The sequence below is a fragment of the Erpetoichthys calabaricus genome, chromosome 2 (genome assembly GCF_900747795.2).
Source record: "Erpetoichthys calabaricus chromosome 2, fErpCal1.3, whole genome shotgun sequence".
In the NCBI taxonomy this organism is placed as follows: domain Eukaryota; kingdom Metazoa; phylum Chordata; class Cladistia; order Polypteriformes; family Polypteridae; genus Erpetoichthys; species Erpetoichthys calabaricus.
The window spans coordinates 145,758,544-145,776,832 of NC_041395.2; the positions used below are offsets into that span (position 1 = coordinate 145,758,544).

The window sequence follows — 18,289 nt, forward strand, 5'->3', positions numbered from 1 at the left end:
TCATCATCATATTGATTTTACCAGCCCATATTACAGCAGCAAAAATAAAGAATAGATGAAAGATGGCACTTTCAAAAAAAGAATAAACACACAACAGCAAAATGTATATGCAATGCTTCTCAACTAGTAGAGACTCACATCTATGAGGAGAAGCCACGGAGACCAACATTTGCACATTGCAGTGCCGAGGACCTATCAACATATGAAGACACAATGTTCTAGTATTCACACAGGCTTATGGTGTCTGCATTTTCATTTCTGCAGGTAAACTCTTGAAGGGCACCCTCACATCATGTTTGCCCAAAGTGCATCATTATTATCTTGCCTGTTCGCCTCTCCGTCAGTACCAGCTGTTAGCTCTCTCTAGCACCAGATGGGGAAAAGAAAAAAATCAAAAACAAACGCAGAACAAAACAAAAGTGCAACAAAGCTCCCAATCTTAAAACACTGAAGCATCCTACAAGAGGCACATCTGGGACAAACACTCGCTTCTTTTTAGCTTGTGCTACACACAGTTGCAGTTCCCCCTGCCCCCCCCGGAAGTTGTCCACCCTTTCTTGATAGCAGTTATGAGTCACACATTTTGCATTGGAATAACTTCAGGGTTAGTGAAATAAAAACTTACTTTAATTAATTTGCCTTGGCACCACTGACACAAACTCCATTATGCCTTCATAAGGTGGCAGATGACAAAGGACTGGGAGCAGCTTGTGAATCGGATTAATTGACAGCTCACAGATAGACAGCCAGCAGATGAAAGTGCATGACAGCGATGCTGGGAAGACAGAAGCTTTATCAAGAAAAAATAGTAAATTTAGGGTAGAAGGTCCTTTTATTAATTCTGGATTTCATTGCATCTCTGTCCAGTTCTGTGCCTTGCTGTGTTTATTTTGCATATCTGGAAATGCAGGGAAGACCTCAGCACAAGCAGGACAGCCATCATAGCCTCAGCTCACCCAACTGTGTCTGCTGTTCTCCCAGGCAGTTGGTATTTAACAAAGCCGACTCACCTGTGGACCAGCACTACCTTAATGAGGAGGAGGGGCATGTTGAGTTGCACCTTGTTAGCATCAGGAGGCTGGAAATGGAAATCAGAGAAACACAAAGAAAAATAAAACCATTAAATCAACTCTGCACTTAACACATAAGACAGGAACAGAAAGTCTCTGTTAGAAAACAAAGGACACACAACATCTTGGCTTCAGTCTACCAGAAGGCACCAGAAGAAGGTTCAGTGGTCTGATGAGAACAAAACTGATCTCTCTGGACTAAGTGCCATGTTACACTGCACATTATCAAAATCCCATCTGCTTCTCTGCAGCAGGCTCTGGAAGGCTTGTGAAGGTAATGAACATGGCAAATTGTGGGGACGTCCCGGAGCAGGGATCCTGGTGGGGCACAGAGGCTATAGGTTTTCATTCCAACCAGTTTCCTAATTAGAACTCGACCCTTGCTGATAATGAAACTCGGTATTTAACTATATGCCTTGTTAGTGCTTTCATTCATTAAAGACAAATCTTCATTACATTGTAGATCAGAGTTACAGTCCTGGAGGTCCACAATGGCTGCATTCTAATTTCCTAATCAGAATCCATTTATTTACTACTTAAGCAATAAGTGTTTTGGGCTTAATTTTAGTTATCTTGTCTAATTCAGAACCCTTAATTGCCTATTTTAGTTTTTAGCTGCTGCATTTAAGTTTTAATTGTTGCCTATTTTCTTAACCAAACATTAGTTAATTATGAAATACAGATAACCAATAAACCAGCAGTTCTCCAGCAAACGTGCTTCCTTTTACACCTGTGCATATGCACCATTAAGTATCTGCATTAAAAAATGTTTAGAAATAAACGAGGGGAACTGGAAGGACTGTTAAGTTTAAATCTGCTCTGGTCCACAACACACATGGATAATGTTCTCATCCATCCATCCATTTTCCAACCCGCTGAATCCAAACACAGGGTCACGGGGATCTGCTGGAGCCAATCCCAGCCAACACAGAGCACAAGGCAGGAACCAATCCCGGGCAGGGCACCAATCCACCGCAGAGAAACTCTACAGTGCAATTCAAATTTCTCTTGGATGAATGAAAGAACTAACAAGCCCAAACAGAACAGACAGACAGACAGACAGATAGATACTTTATTAATCCCAAGGGGAAATTCACATACTTATTCACATACAAATTCACATTAGAATACTTCTTTAATCCCAAAGAAATTACTTACTTAAATACAAACAGTTAAACACCAAGTTTCATTAACAGCAAAGTCTGCCTTCTAAATAAGAAACTAGATGGAAGGAAAACTTGCAGCCATTGCGGCCCACCAGGACCGTGATTGGATTGAGGACCCTTGTCCTGGAGGAGATCCTGATGCAATCTGCAAAAAAAACTGTACCTTGGGAGAAGATTTGTGTTCCAGCAAGACAAGACCCCCAAGTATTAAGTCAAAGCTACACAGGAATAGCTTTGAAACAACAATGTTAATGTCCTGGAGTGGCCAAGTCGGAGTCCAGATCTCAGTCTAATGTAGAGTTTGTGGATGTACTGGAAAAAAGCTGTTTAGTCATAATGAAACCTGACGGGGCTTGAGATAGCTGACAGGAAGATTAGACAAACGGCTGACTGAACATTTTCCCCGCAAGTGACCCCTGCAATAGACTGGCACCATTGATGGGCTCCAGCTACTGTGACCCTGCACTAGATTGAGCAGACTCAAAAAAAAGATTTAAGTTGATTTGGAAGGTGGATGGATGTTTAATATAATACATTAATGGAAATACTTATCAAGAACAACTGGAATAAATACCTTCAGCACACAGTTCTTATCCCAACTACAAATAAGAGGAGAGCATTTTGTCTTTCTGTCAGCCATGGCCCTCATCTTTCAATTCTAAGCTACTGATTTTTATTCCAAATATTTTATTTCTAACTGGAGATCAGTTACAACAGTTGATTAAACTTCTCATTTCATTAGGATGGGGTCTCATCTGTGTGTCAGAGTCTTGGAAATTACTAATAGTGTGTCTCGATGAAATTAAAAATCACTTAATTGCTTCATTGCACAGGTTATCAAGGTCACTGTTAAAATAGCGATCTATATTGTGATGTTACACTTCCCTGCAGAAAAAGTACCAAACCAAACAATCAAAAAGTTTATTAACAACATGAAGGCAGTAGGGAAAGACAGATGAGTGAGGAAAATGTGTAATGTAATGACCTAAAGAGGCAGGAACAAAGCCCCGTCATCTGGGTCTGGTCTGCTTGGTGGGATGGCTGCCTCACTCACAAGCATCAGCTCAGACACCACGCACCTCTAATGCTGCCTGTTTTGGAGGCACTGTGTTTCTTGGGACAAGGGGCGACTTTCTACACTGCGGAGGCACATCTGGACTCAGACTTCCACAGCTGCCCTTGCATCCTAGAGCCCCTCCAAATGAATCAGTGCCCACCAATGGACGGCGCCCCAACACCTTCCAGGTCTGGTAATCCTCTGATTCCGTTTTTTATATATATATATAAAATTTACCATCATGGAAACATAAGGAGTACAACAAACCTCAAATAACTATACAGTAAGCCTGCATTAAAAATAACATACAGTCTATTACTGTGATATCACTTCCTAATTCTTCTCGACTTCCTGCCTCTTCTTACAATGGCACTGCTTTGACATGACAGCTTACTTCCTTACTAGCATGGGGGCACAGATGTTTATTGGCTCCTCACAGTTGTAAGGACCTGTGCTTGGTGCTTGCCATGGTAATTTTCCATGGAAATGATACATATATGATATTAGAAATAAAATAGGATAAACTTTGGTGGGATGTGCTATTGAACCTCGGCAAACCCCGTTTAAGCAAGTTAAATGATCTACCCAACTTACATAGAATAATTTCTCAACTGAAACCCTCCATTTACGACCTTGACCAGTACCAATGGGCTTTTTCAAAGAAATCTCCGATGTGCTAATTGATAGTGTACTTGACATAGTGAACTCATTAGATGCGGAGGTCTTCCCTGACTGTCTAAAGACTGCAGTTCTTAAACTCCTGCTCAAAAAAATCTCAACTTCTCTGTCTTTGACAAATTTAGACCAATTTCTAACCTGCCTTTCTTAAGTAAAAGGCAGTTATTAAGCAGCTAAATGATTATTTGAATAAACATTCTATTCTTGATAGGCTTCAGTCAGGTTTTAGAACAAATCATAGTACAGAAACTGTTCTGGTTAAAGTAGTAAATGATTTGTTGAACAGAGACTATAAATCTGTTCTTGTTCTCTTGACACCACAGTATTCTTAGAAATCATCTTTGGCAATGGGTGGGCAAATAAGACAGCATCTTAAATAGGTTTCAGCCTTACTTTAACAAGTGGAAACTTCTTTTTAGTTATTTATATACTTCTTTTTAGTGGTGATTGTATCTCAGAGACACATATCGTATATGGCGTACTACAAGGATCTATTCTGGGCCTGCTGCTTTTTTTCAATCTACATGTTTCCATTAGGTCAAATTATCTCAAAGCACAATGTGAACTATTACAGCTATGCAGATGACACACTTTTATTTATCGATAGCACCTGATGACCCTGACGCACTTACTATTTTGTTGACATTTGCAAAAAAAAAAAAAAACTGTAATTTGGCCAAATGTCTGTGTAGAACTATATTTTAAACCCCACAAGCCTGAGAAAGAGTCCAGATTACCTTAACCAGTATTTCAGCTCAAGTACCAAAGAGCTGTGCTCACTGAACATTTTGTTCCCCACAAGCCTCACTAGCGGCCAGTTCTTGGCTCTTTAGTTCACTGGTGCCCCTTCCACTACTTAATTGCATCTGATGTTAGCAAGGTCTACAAATGCCTGGTTTGGATTAAGCAGTTAATGAAAATGTCATGTTATACATGTTGGTACTGTTTTGTATCATGTCTAAGGTTATTAGTGATATAGATAAGGCTTTTATTTCATGATCTGTTTAATCTTCATTTTAGTGGACTGTTGAAAAGGTTCTGATAATGTTTTGGAAACAAATTTATTTTTGCAGAATAATTGCCATCAATACAGAGAGGAAGGGGGGGGGGGAGGGGGTTGGGGGGGGGGGGGTGTCAGTTAAGTATGAGAACTGTTGCCACAATGATTCAGAAAAAAATGCTTAGCCTAACTATAATACAGTCATATAGCAAACTGCTTATTCTCTTTCACTTAATTTTCAAGAGACTTTACTACAACACTCCTATAAAAATATGAATTTCCTGCATATGTTTTTGAAGTAAATAGCACTAAAACATCAGTTTAGTTTTTGTTACTTAGAATAATATGCCCAGTATTTATACCTAGTCTGAGATTCTGCAGGGCAAGAACTGTGCATTTCTAAAACTTGGCTAACAGTAACAGTCTGGACTGCAATTATAACATCAGAAGAGAATACCTATAGCAAAAGTAAAAAGATTTTGTTGACTAAAACCCAGGGCAAACAAATTATTCAGCTGAAGCAAACGTGACAAAATGCTTCCAAAGTGCCATTATTTATAAGAAAAAAATGTTCTGAACTCTTGATTAAACTCCCAGCCCACAATGTTCACTTTCTTTCTTTGTCTTACCTACCCCCCCAAAAGTCCTTCATAACCACTCCTCCCACCCAAACAAACAGGCAACAAGGAATTTATTAAATTGTAATGGAAACCTTTTAATATAGATTCATTTGCATAGATACAATAATTAAAACGGAATTTATGTATTGATCCACATTTAACAACAAATATAGGCTTCACAAACAGGACAGAAAACATACATAAATATTTACAAAACAGATCATTACAAAAATGCAAGGCAATCAAAACATCCTAATACAAAAGACAAATAAATATAGAAAAAGTTAATAAAATCCAAATCAGTGATTTTTTTTTTTTTTTTTTTAAATCAGGACTACATCATGCATTAATGTTTCAACATTAACAATAACAGATATTTAACCTTAATGGTTACGTCACCTAAATGATTAAATGTACAACAAAAACAAAATAAACAAAAGAAGCTTTATAAAAGCCAAAAGATGTCAGTTTATTATTAAGTAATCTTTTGGAAGGAGGACCAGTAGCTAAAAATAAGTCTCTTCCAAATAAACATACAATTGATTGGATTTTTAAATTTTTTTTTATTTTCTTCAGTTCCTTACAGCGTTTGCATTGAATCTGAATGCTACACACAGTGACAGTATGAAGTGTTTGTCAACACTTAAGATAATTAATAAAAAAGGAACCAGTAACAGTAAAAAAAAAAAAAAAAAAATAATAATAATCCTTCCATTTGTGACAAGATAAAAAAAAAAAAATTTAGTAATATATTAATAAAATGTTAGAATTTACAAACAGTACCTTAATATTTAGTTTAGTGTTTAGTGTTTACGGGAAGAAAAAATATCTGTATAATTTGTCAGAAATGTTTTTCATTCTTAAATCAGGTGAGTTGTTGATCGACTGAAGGTAGAGTAACGCCTCTCAAACAAGGAAGGCAGGCTGACCAGGGAAGGGGACTGGAATGCCTAAAACAAAGTAACATGACAGAAATTAGAATAAAATATTTATAAAGTGTGGTTTTTTGCATGAGGTTCACATTTTTCCTATGTGTTTAATTAAATTTTCACTTTTAGTGCTACTTTTAATGCTTAATAAAATCAATGTGTGTTATGGTGGATTGCTCATCCTTTCATTACCTCAAAGACATCTGTGGCACTAATCACACTGGAAATGTTTGATTAGTACTACTGATGCAGCACTAATTTCCACATTATCCCTTTACAGTCCGTGCACATATCCTTTAGGAAAAATGTCTGGGTTTCAACATTTTAAAAAGACAGTTGAAAATACACCAGTGAGCCTCTTCATGATCCTGGTGTAACTGTTTTCATAGTTACCTTCAGAAAGAATATGGAGTGACAAACAACTTCATTTGTCTGCAATGGAAACTACAGAAGAATTATTCAAGTTTACAACTTGCTAAACCCCAACACCAATCATAAAATGCACAAATGTACTCTTATCAGTATGTGATGTCAGGACCAACAATATGCTATGAAAACCTGTTGAGCATCTCAAGCCTCAGGAAATTTGTGGGCTGACATGACACTGAGTTTTTTTTTTTTTTTTTTTTTTTTTAGAAATGTACACTTCTACATTGTTTACTTTTTGCATGTTTTACAAGGAAAGTTATTTCTTAAAGGGTAAATTCAGTATTCCTAAAGTTTGCCACATTTTTACGACAATCATGACGACATACATTCACTTTCCCCAGAAACTTGCACTGTCAAGTGGAGCGATATTTATTGTTTTTAGAGTGCAGGTAGAGTTCTCATGTAAACAGCAACATGCATAAAAGATGCTCTAGAGACAAGAACTTTTTTTTAAAATATATTTGATGATGCAATATTTCTAAGCATTTAAATATATAGATATAAATATATACTGTATATACGTTTATAGATATATAGGTACACACATATACATACATATATATATATATATATATATATATATATATATATATATATACACATACATACATACATACACACACTAGCCATGGTAGTTTAATCAATGTGACACAACCCCAGTCTGACAAAGTGATCAAGGTGGCGTGATATTTTCCTCCTCCATTTCACCAAGGGTACCCCATTCCCCCTGCTTTTCTACTCGTGCTCGACTCACAAAGAGGGAAAACATTTTAGTGCAAATGACTGGTGAAAAAGATACCTTTAATTTCAAAATTACCAATTTATTTCTTAAGTACCACCCGAATTTTAAAAATTCATCAACTGCAGAATTCAGAACGTAAAAAGCTACAACCAGGTGTGAAATACAGTATTGTTACTACTTGTAATGTGTAAAGTGTTTAACACATACAGCAAAAATCACAATTTTAAGTATATCCAGATTACAGCACTCATCCAGAGAGCTACCTGTACACCTCCAAGTTTGTGCCCACACTGACACTCTAACAAGCAAGAGCACTTTAGAGAAGCAGCAGAACATGCTCATGCGCAAACTGTGTGGCAAGCTCTTTAAGTGTGCACACTTCATGCTCACAAAAGGTTATGGGAACTTTTAACAGGTGCTGTGCAAAAATTCAAGTACATGACTGGTACAAATATTTTAAAAGTTAGTACTATAGAGAAACAAAATCTTTCATATTTTTGCTAATGCTCACTTACTTAAACCAAACTTTCATTAAAGCATTTGAATTTTGCTATAGACGTCCAAGCATCACTTACTTCTATAACCTCTTTTTCACAATACACATCCAGTACAGGCTCTCTCGCCTCACTCATAATCCTCTCTAGGGAATGCACATGTGGTGTGAAAATCTGCAATTTTCTCTCTATATTTCCATTATATTTTGCTCAAGCCAAACTAGATGAATTTAAATACAGGACACCTGTATGGACACTTTTAACATCAAAGCATCCTGTTTTCCTGAATTGTACAAGTAACAATCACAGTAGCACCTGGTTAAATGAAGCAGAAATCCAGGAGATGCTTCAAACAGTGGGACTAAGCATTACTAAATTGGTTTACAGCCTGGGAAAGGAAGACATGCAGATGATTCAAGTTGTATCCAATTACTTTACAACCTGTGAACAGAAGGAGATGCAGTGGGACTAGAAACTGCCAACCCAGTTTATAGCTTAGGGCGGGAAAACATTTGGGAAATGGATGTACTCATACAGATTAAAGAGTGTGATATATGGCCGGCAGTGTATCCCGGCCAATACACCCACGCCACTAGGTGGAGTCCTCCCTGCAACATGGAGGTGCCCCGAATTCCTGCAGGGCATCATGGACATTGGAGTTTTCCTTCACAGCCCTGCTGGATACCGTGGGGGCCGCTGCAGGGAGGCACAAGGATTTATATTTTCATTATAGCCCGGAAGTACTACCTCGTCACGAGGATGGAAGAAATGAAGTACTTCCGGGCTGAAGAAAAAGAAGAGTTTTTGATCTGACCCGGAAGTGCTAGGAAGTCACGTGGACTGAGGGACAGAGGCATTTCCGGGTCAAGGACTTTAAAAGGACTATGGGAAACCCCAGCAGACTGAGCTGAGTTGGGAGGGTGTGGAACGGAGCTGCTGGGAGTGGAGGATTGATTAGTGTATTGTTTAGTATTGATTTATTATTGAGTATTGTGGAGTGGAGGTGCTTTGTGCACATTATTATAATAAATTTAGTTTTGGGATTTTAACTGGTGTCTGACATGTGGTCTGAGGGTTCAAGGGGTCGATAGCGCCCCCTATCTGTCACAAGAGTATGAGTAAATTCATCCATCATATTGACAGCCAGCCAATCAGGTGTATGTAACAATGATGTGTTGTGAAAGTCATGTGGAATTTCATAATAAATATGCCTAATCTGAGAGTGACATCAAAAGAGGACGAAGCAGTGATGTCAAGAGGAGAAGACAGAATGACATCAAGAGAGGGCACCAGAAACGTGACCATTTTCATCTGATCGTCAGCTAAAGCATATCATGAACACCTTTGATTGCTGGATCAATGTGCCTTGGGACATTCATCTTTGACATCTTATTTTCTGTAAGCTTTTTCTAAAAGATTATATATATCCAGACTTTAATATCAATCTTATTTTCTATTATTCCTTATTCATACTATTCATGTAATAAATACAACACAGCTTTTAACTTTCTATACTTTGTCATCATATGTCAGAAGTTTGCAAAACGCTCTGATCTGCAAGGTTTATTAAGGCTGAGAATGCAAGCTCCATCCAATAGTAGAGAACAGTACATAAAGTAAGCATTCTTGTTTGATAACTGGCCCATAACCAAGGATGTTGAGCCTTTGTATGTTTAAATATACTCCCAGAGACCAAAGTAATATTTAGGTCTGAGATATATTTAAAACATAGTATGCTGTTCATGCCAATAATAAGTAAGTCTCTTGAAGTGCTAAGAGAGTGACCAGTTGTGTGTTATTCATAAGGGACTTGTGTGGTTAAATGTGCTAGAGATTAACCAGCTATGTACATGTCATTCATAGCGCACTGTTGTGATTAGGGTTTGTGTGTATGTAAATACAGTATCTATGTGGGAGTGTTATAGGTGTGACAGTAGACCAACCTGGTAACGAACCTGATGAGTACACTTATCCCTGAAGAAAATAGTTAAAGGGTAAATAGAGCGAAATATCACACACTGCACAACTCTGCAGAGATTTAATTTTGTCTTTGAAACATGAGCAAAGGTTCGAAATGCACATCACTGACCAAATATGTGCAGCATATGACATCACTGACATTGCAGTATTTCCTGTGCACTCAAATTTTTGAAAAGTTTGAGGTGTTTCAAATATTTTAGAGTTTGACTTGACAGATAAGGGATAGGGATTGTGGGCCTATAATTTTAAATTGTTGTATTTTCTTATACAGTATAAGGCACTTTATAAGAATAACCGGAAATGGGGAATCAGAAATTTTATTAATTCATATTTCACCGTAGCATCAGGGTAAACAGACAAAACTAGCCTATGTATGGCAAAAGAATAATGAGTGATATTAATCATATCCACTGAAAAATATATTCATATGTAATACTCTTGCAACTTGCAAAATGTGATAACTTCCATGTAGTTTCTCGAAACACAGCAGAAACACTGCAGAATTTTAATTTCTATTAGAGATGTCTGTTGTACTTGAAAATATTCTATGTAACTCCCAATAAAACAGGGATTAAAATTTTGCCAAGGTATAGGATTACCAATCACAATCAGTAAAAAGTTCCATAAAGTTAGGTTAAAAATATACAGTGGTGTGAAAAACTATTTGCCCCCTTCCTGATTTCTTATTCTTTTGCATGTTTGTCACACAAAATGTTTCTGATCATCAAACACATTTAACCATTAGTCAAATATAACACAAGTAAACACAAAATGCAGTTTTTAAATGATGGTGTTTATTATTTAGGGAGAAAAAAAATCCAAACCTACATGGCCCTGTGTGAAAAAGTAATTGCCCCCTTGTTAAAAAATAACCTAACTGTGGTGTATCACACCTGAGTTCAATTTCCGTAGCCACCCCCAGGCCTGATTACTGCCACACCTGTTTCAATCAAGAAATCACTTAAATAGGAGCTGCCTGACACAGAGAAGTAGACCAAAAGCACCTCAAAAGCTAGACATCATGCCAAGATCCAAAGAAATTCAGGAACAAATGAGAACAGAAGTAATTGAGATCTATCAGTCTGGTAAAGGTTATAAAGCCATTTCTAAAGCTTTGGGACTCCAGCGAACCACAGTGAGAGCCATTATCCACAAATGGCAAAAACATGGAACAGTGGTGAACCTTCCCAGGAGTGGCCGGCCGACCAAAATTACCCCAAGAGCGCAGAGACGACTCATCCGAGAGGTCACAAAAGACCCCAGGACAACGTCTAAAGAACTGCAGGCCTCACTTGCCTCAATTAAGGTCAGTGTTCACGACTCCACCATAAGAAAGAGACTGGGCAAAAACGGCCTGCATGGCAGATTTCCAAGACGCAAACCACTGTTAAGCAAAAAGAACATTAGGGCTCGTCTCAATTTTGCTAAGAAACATCTCAATGATTGCCAAGACTTTTGGGAAAATACCTTGTGGACTGATGAGACAAAAGTTGAACTTTTTGGAAGGCAAATGTCCCGTTACATCTGGCGTAAAAGGAACACAGCATTTCAGAAAAAGAACATCATACCAACAGTAAAATATGGTGGTGGTAGTGTGATGGTCTGGGGTTGTTTTGCTGCTTCAGGACCTGGAAGGCTTGCTGTGATAGATGGAACCATGAATTCTACTGTCTACCAAAAAATCCTGAAGGAGAATGTCCGGCCATCTGTTCGTCAACTCAAGCTGAAGCGATCTTGGGTGCTGCAACAGGACAATGACCCAAAACACACCAGCAAATCCACCTCTGAATGGCTGAAGAAAAACAAAATGAAGACTTTGGAGTGGCCTAGTCAAAGTCCTGACCTGAATCCAATTGAGATGCTATGGCATGACCTTAAAAAGGCGGTTCATGCTAGAAAACCCTCAAATAAAGCTGAATTACAACAATTTTGCAAAGATGAGTGGGCCAAAATTCCTCCAGAGCACTGTAAAAGACTCATTGCAAGTTATCGCAAACGCTTGATTGCAGTTATTGCTGCTAAGGGTGGCCCAACCAGTTATTAGGTTCAGGGGGCAATTACTTTTTCACACAGGGCCATGTAGGTTTGGATTTTTTTTTCTCCCTAAATAATAAAAACCACCATTTACAAACTGCATTTTGTGTTTACTTGTGTTATATTTGACTAATGGTTAAATGTGTTTGATGATCAGAAACATTTTGTGTGACAAACATGCAAAAGAATAAGAAATCAGGAAGGGGGCAAATAGTTTTTCACACCACTGTATATACATCATATTTTGAGCTTTAAAAACTGTTGGTTTCCCAAATTCCTGCTAAAATTCCAATATGAGTCTTGTTGTGATACAACATATCACAACATATGTTCTATACTGGTACAATGCACAAACAGGTATTAGCTTCAAAATTATATATTTTGCCCTTTAAAACATAGTTGCTTTAGCAGTACAAAAATATTCCAACAATTCCAGAAAGATACACCATTAAAAATAAGCACTTTTAGATGAAGGAGAACACTCATCAGCAAAACTAAAACAAATGTATCTTTGTTTCTATCAGTACATGCAATAACATTATAAAGCAATACTCAAAAGTCTTACACTATTTTCAAAAATTTAAAGCAATTAATGTAAAGTCATGTTGTTAAGACTCATCTATTAAAAAAGATTCACAAAACAGTTAACTAACAGAAATAAGAACACTTTACATTTAAAATGTGCACATTAAACCATCACCTGAAATGCACACTCTTCTCCCTTGTGGCATTAAAACAATACATGCAATATAGTGGGCTCAAAATGGAAGCTATTCTTTCTTTCCAAGAATAATTTTTTACATTTTTTTATACATCAGTGAAGTACCACATTTTCAAAAACTGAACTCCTTTTATAAAGTGTAGAAATTATCTTAATGTAGTACCTTATATCTACTTAAATGTTTTATTTTAACTTGTTTTATATGAAAATGTAACAGCTGCAGGAAAACCTAACATTTTCATTTAAGCAGATAGTGCAGTAGCCTTGAATTGTACTATAAGGCCTGCTGAGGACATGAAATGTTTATTTTCAAAAATCCATTTGAAAATGTTGTGTATTTTATTCTTTATTACCTAGTTCAATAAAACAACGAAAATTAAGGTTCTTTAAAATTCTACCTGATAAATATTCACAAAAAGCAGCAATGCACTGTAGATGAAGAATGAGGCTGGTGCACAAGAAACTGCAATAAAAAAGTGTCAATTTTAGCTGTACTCAATGAAAGAAAGTTAATGTGTAATTTTTGCTCTAACAAATTACACAGATTGGATTTAAATAACAAACAATTTATTAAAATTGTGTTTTCACAGATACTGGAAGTTAGAGAGATTCATGATGTAAAATTTGAATATCACCTACAACATGTACAGAGTTATTATGCATGTTTAAAAGGTCACATTTTAAAATTCTCAAAAGTATTTGTAATCTACATGTAGTATATATAAAATAGAATGCTTTTGTCTGTCTATATATATGTTCCCTATGCAATCCTAAACCCTTGGACCAATCTCTAGGACCATACAGACAAGATAAGCTACCATGAAACATGGGCACACCACACCTCCCCCAGATATAATTCCCGTGACACACAAAAAATATTGTTACTATTTCTTTAATAACTGATAATGATCAAAATTGGAACAAGGGAGTTTTCTGCATTGCAGATGACAAATGTGAATTTGTTTTTATCCAAATCCAAAATGACAGATCCAATATGGCAGACCAAAATGTTTCTACATGAAAAATATAGTTACTGTATTTGGGGTCACTATTTATTTTTTGTTAGAAGCGAAAAGCCAAGCAAAATGACACCTTTTTGTTAGAAGCGAGAACTTTAACTGGCAATGCTAAAGGAGAAGATGCGTCTATTCCATGCATTCCTATGATACCCACTGACAAGCCTTTCAAATTTAAGAGACTACAATATCCAGTGCGACAGTCACTCAAGGCAGCATACATTAACTTTGAAAGGCTTTTTCCATGGTTATCTATATATTGCTTGCTCCAGATTGGGCACACCAAAACATTTATACATTTACACATTGATGGGGAAAACCAAAATACTGTATAACACAAAGCATTAGTTTTGTTAGTTAGCCATATTGCAATAATATATGCATGTATTTAGCACAGAAGAACAAAATGTTTAATTTACAAATTCATACAGTGAAACATCACTTAGAGTATGTTACTGTTTAATTTTCTCATTTCCACAAATGCTGATGTTCTAGACATAAGAAGCCTGGGCAATGCCAGATAGTTTAAGCAAATAATGACAAAAACATTCATTACAAACCCCCTCCTGTAGTTATATTAAAAATTAATTATACTGTACAGAACATTAAAAATACTGGGTACTAATAAAGAAGAATTTCTTGGAAAGAAAGAATTTGCTTACAATTAAGTGCATACAAACAAAAGTGCCAAAGTAAATATATGCTCACATCACGCACTCTCACTACACGAGAGTCTCAGTATTGGACACAAAAGAAGAATGCTGACTGGAAGAAAGGATTTGTGGGCTTGGCTCAGTGGTTGTAGTCACTGGTAGAGCACAAGCCTGAGCTACTGCAGAGGCATTTGAAGAGCAAGATGATCTGCTGCTGCCGACATGTTTATTGGGGCTGAAGGTATTTCTAGCACAAACAGGAACCCGGGGTCTGTGATTTGGGGAACTCCCATCTAAAGAATTTGAGCGCTGAACATTTGCTTGCCTTGTTGTACAATTAAGATTGAATGTAGATGAAGAACGAGAAATCTACATAAAGGTAGGATACAAAAAAAAAAAAAAAACCAGTAACATATATCTGCATTTCTAAAATGCACTTACATCATAATAACCATTGCAATAAAACTGATAGTTATAAGATTAATTGATGTTCAAATCTGAAGAAAATTTCAATCTTCAATGACTTAAACCTTTTGTCTAAAAAGAAAAATTACAAATTCAAACAGTTTTGAAAAAACTTACTATTAGATTAACACTCAAATTACTTCTATTTTTAAACAAGTTACTGAAATTTTGGTTTTAAAATTAATCAAGCCTAGACATATGCAAATATAAATCCTTTCTATAACAGCTATATCTGATTAAGTTCTGGGTTCTAAGGCCACAAATATTGAGAACTCATCTAAGATAAACACTGTAATCCAGTGAGAAAATTAAATTTTGATCCCAAAGTGTCTGTCTGGGGGAAGCAGCAGTTGCTACCATTGGTGCATGACATTTTTATCAATGCTCTTATTTAAACTTTGGAAGCAATGATGTAATTATCTGGAGCAGCACCCTGGCTAATGGGAATGGTAGTCCCACTTCGTCATGTGCACAAGGATGCAGATAAGATTAGAGGGATGAGGTTGCTTGAAATTGACTAGGCCTTAACTTCACTTCTACCGATTACCTTAATTTGCATAAACCAGCATGCCACATTTCTCTATGTAACCGCTTTCAGTGCTGAGTCAAAACAGGGAAAGCAGTCCATTAGAATGTCCATTAATGACAAATATCAACGAAAGTGTGTTGGCTAATTTTCTTTTTTGTATGTCAATACTAAATTTTAATGAAATCTGTCAAAGCATTTTTGAGATTTTGTGGTATTTAGTTTTCTATGGGAGAAGGGGTTACTTTATGGATACCTACTGCCCTAAATATATTATCCTGCCAAATTTCAGTTTCTGCTAAATGTAAGACGGTGTTTTTGTTGATGACTGAGTGAGTAAATTTTGCTTTATTTATAAAAAGAATGTGCAAAAGTATTTTAGACCTTTCTGAGAGAAATTTTGTTTATAAGAAAACGGCTTCAACATCAATGAAATGGTCTGACACTCCTAAACTGATGCGTGTACTTACCATTTCTCAAATAACTTCTCTGCAAGTTTGTTTAATTAAATAATGATTAATTATTAAATAATTACAAAAGTAAACTATATTGTGTGATAATCACTAACCCACATAATATTAAGTTCAGATGCCCAGGAAGTTTGTGTAAAATTAAGTAAATAAATAAACAAACCAGCTTGCAGAAAAGGGGGAAAAAACACCACTGGGAATTAAAGACAGGATCTGTAAAGGTAGGTGTTATAGCCCAAGCATTTGTCTGTGTTTTGTCTGTCTAGATCTACAAAATTCTAGACTTTGGCTACTTTCTATATGATCAGAATTAAGAGACACAAAACAACAAATCAAACAAGAATAGTGACTAACACTTATTCATTAAATTGACAATAATTAAGTGAGAATTTGCCTAACATCTGAACTTGGTCTCATTATTAAATTGATTAAAATGAAAAACCCCAGGATCACGATTAGAGAAAAACAAGTCTTGAAGACTCTGCAAGTGCCAAAACAAATTACTTTAGTAAAAGGCAGCAATAAAAAAAACCTTTAGTTTATGGCACATTGATAAAAAAAAAAATTTAAAATTATATAATACAGTTAACAATGAACATTTTCAGTTAATTAAAAGAGGTAACTAAAAATAGTCAGTTCCCTTACATGAGGATTAAAACAGCTGGTATGTTAGTTTTAAAAAAGCATTATTGACTTTTTTCCTTAATGGATCAAATCTTGTACTCCGATGCTGTCAATGTGGAGTCTTTCAATATGTGTGAAGGTTTTTCTTCCACATTCTCAAAGACAAGCTGGTTAACACTAGAATTACCAAAGCCTACGAAAAAACTTGTAAATCCGTCCCACCTCTCTGTCAGCGTCTTTTGTCTTGTAAATTTGTCGATAAGCAGCAAGCAGCCTGCTATCACATCCCCCCACCGCCACACAGTTTTCTCAGCTCAAGTCTGTTTACCTGTGTGTCAGTTGCTTAGAGTTGTATAGAGTGAGAAGTCAAGCGAAATGTCACCTTTTATAAATACTATATTGTAACTTGGAACACATGCATTTTACAACAATCAATGTAAACACATCATTAAAACTGAAACGTTTGTCATGTTTTAGTAATAAATGACAAAATGTAGTCATGAAGTGTATAATGTGTGAAGCCTGAAGTCCAAATATCAAATAAACACTTTCACAAAAGGTACAAATATAACAGAACAAGTGCGCTTCTATTCAAGAATATAACGTTAGAAAAAGAACCTGCATTAGGGTGTGACATTGACACCCCTTTGATATGACTGCTTTGCTGGCGCAATGGTAACAACTGTTGACTGGTAATCAGAACTTCACGGGTTCGACCCCGGACTACTCCGTTTTGGAAAGTGAGCTGCTCTTATTCTTGCTGAGAAAACTGTGCAGCGGTGGGAGGATGTGATAGCAGGCTGCTTGCTGCTTATCGACACATTTACAAGACAAAAGACACTGATGGAGAGGTGCAAAGGGATTTAAGGTGGGACAGATTTACGAGTTTTTTCGTAGGCTTTAGGTAATTCTAGTGTTAAGTTATCTGGCTTAACTATATCTAGTTCAAGTGTTAGTGGGTAAGTGTGCACCGCAATGAAAAGATGTCTTGCCCAGAACTGTCTCCAAACTTGGGTCAGCCTGCTCTGGAAATGCTCTAGCACTCCAAAACACTGTATTTGATGTTTGTGAATGTTAAATTAATTCAGTTGGATCCACTCTGTCAAAGTATTTCAGAATTATGAAGACCTGAATTAGGTCTTAAAATAGCCATCTTTGTTTTATTTGGAAGAGTACATATATTTCAGACCAAGTAACTGTATGCCAAAAAGTTAGCATAAAAATTGATTATTAAAAAGGTGAATATGATGTTATGTATCTGGATTTTCAGAAAGCTTTTATAAGGTACCACATGATAATTTAATGACTAAAGTAAAGAGTGTGAATACCACAGTACATTGTGCAGATGCCTGCAAAGTGGGCTTACACACCAGGAACAAAAAGTTAAGGTATGAGGAACTCTTTTATAATTGGATGATGATAAAAATGGTGTGCATGTGTGTCTGCACGTGCATATGCATCATTTTATATATTAAAAAAAAACAATTATATAAATAATACAATATATGCACACACAATCTGGATAGAAATACAAACAATGAAACAAAACTAGGTAGAACAGCAGATAATCTAGAAATGACCAAATCATTGGGGATATATCTAAATATAATAAAGC

The 18,289-nt window shown here is 36.3% G+C and overlaps 1 protein-coding gene across 4 annotated transcripts in view; it reads right to left on the bottom strand.

Moving 5' to 3' along the window:
- Window positions 1-5,661: 5,661 nt before the first annotated feature.
- Window positions 5,662-18,289, bottom strand: part of ect2 (epithelial cell transforming 2) — a 91,557-nt gene continuing 78,929 nt past the window's right edge. For 2 of the 4 annotated variants that reach the window (XM_051923924.1, XM_028794591.2), the window contains 2 exons: window positions 14,645-14,958; window positions 6,459-6,541 (listed from right to left, as the gene is read on the bottom strand). In XM_051923924.1, coding sequence (XP_051779884.1) covers window positions 14,659-14,958 — 300 coding nt within the window. In that variant the 3' untranslated portion in view covers window positions 6,459-6,541; window positions 14,645-14,658. Of the gene's footprint in view, window positions 6,542-14,644; window positions 14,959-18,289 lie in introns of all 4 variants that reach the window. The other 2 variants (XM_028794593.2, XM_028794592.2) reach the window with 1 other exon arrangement.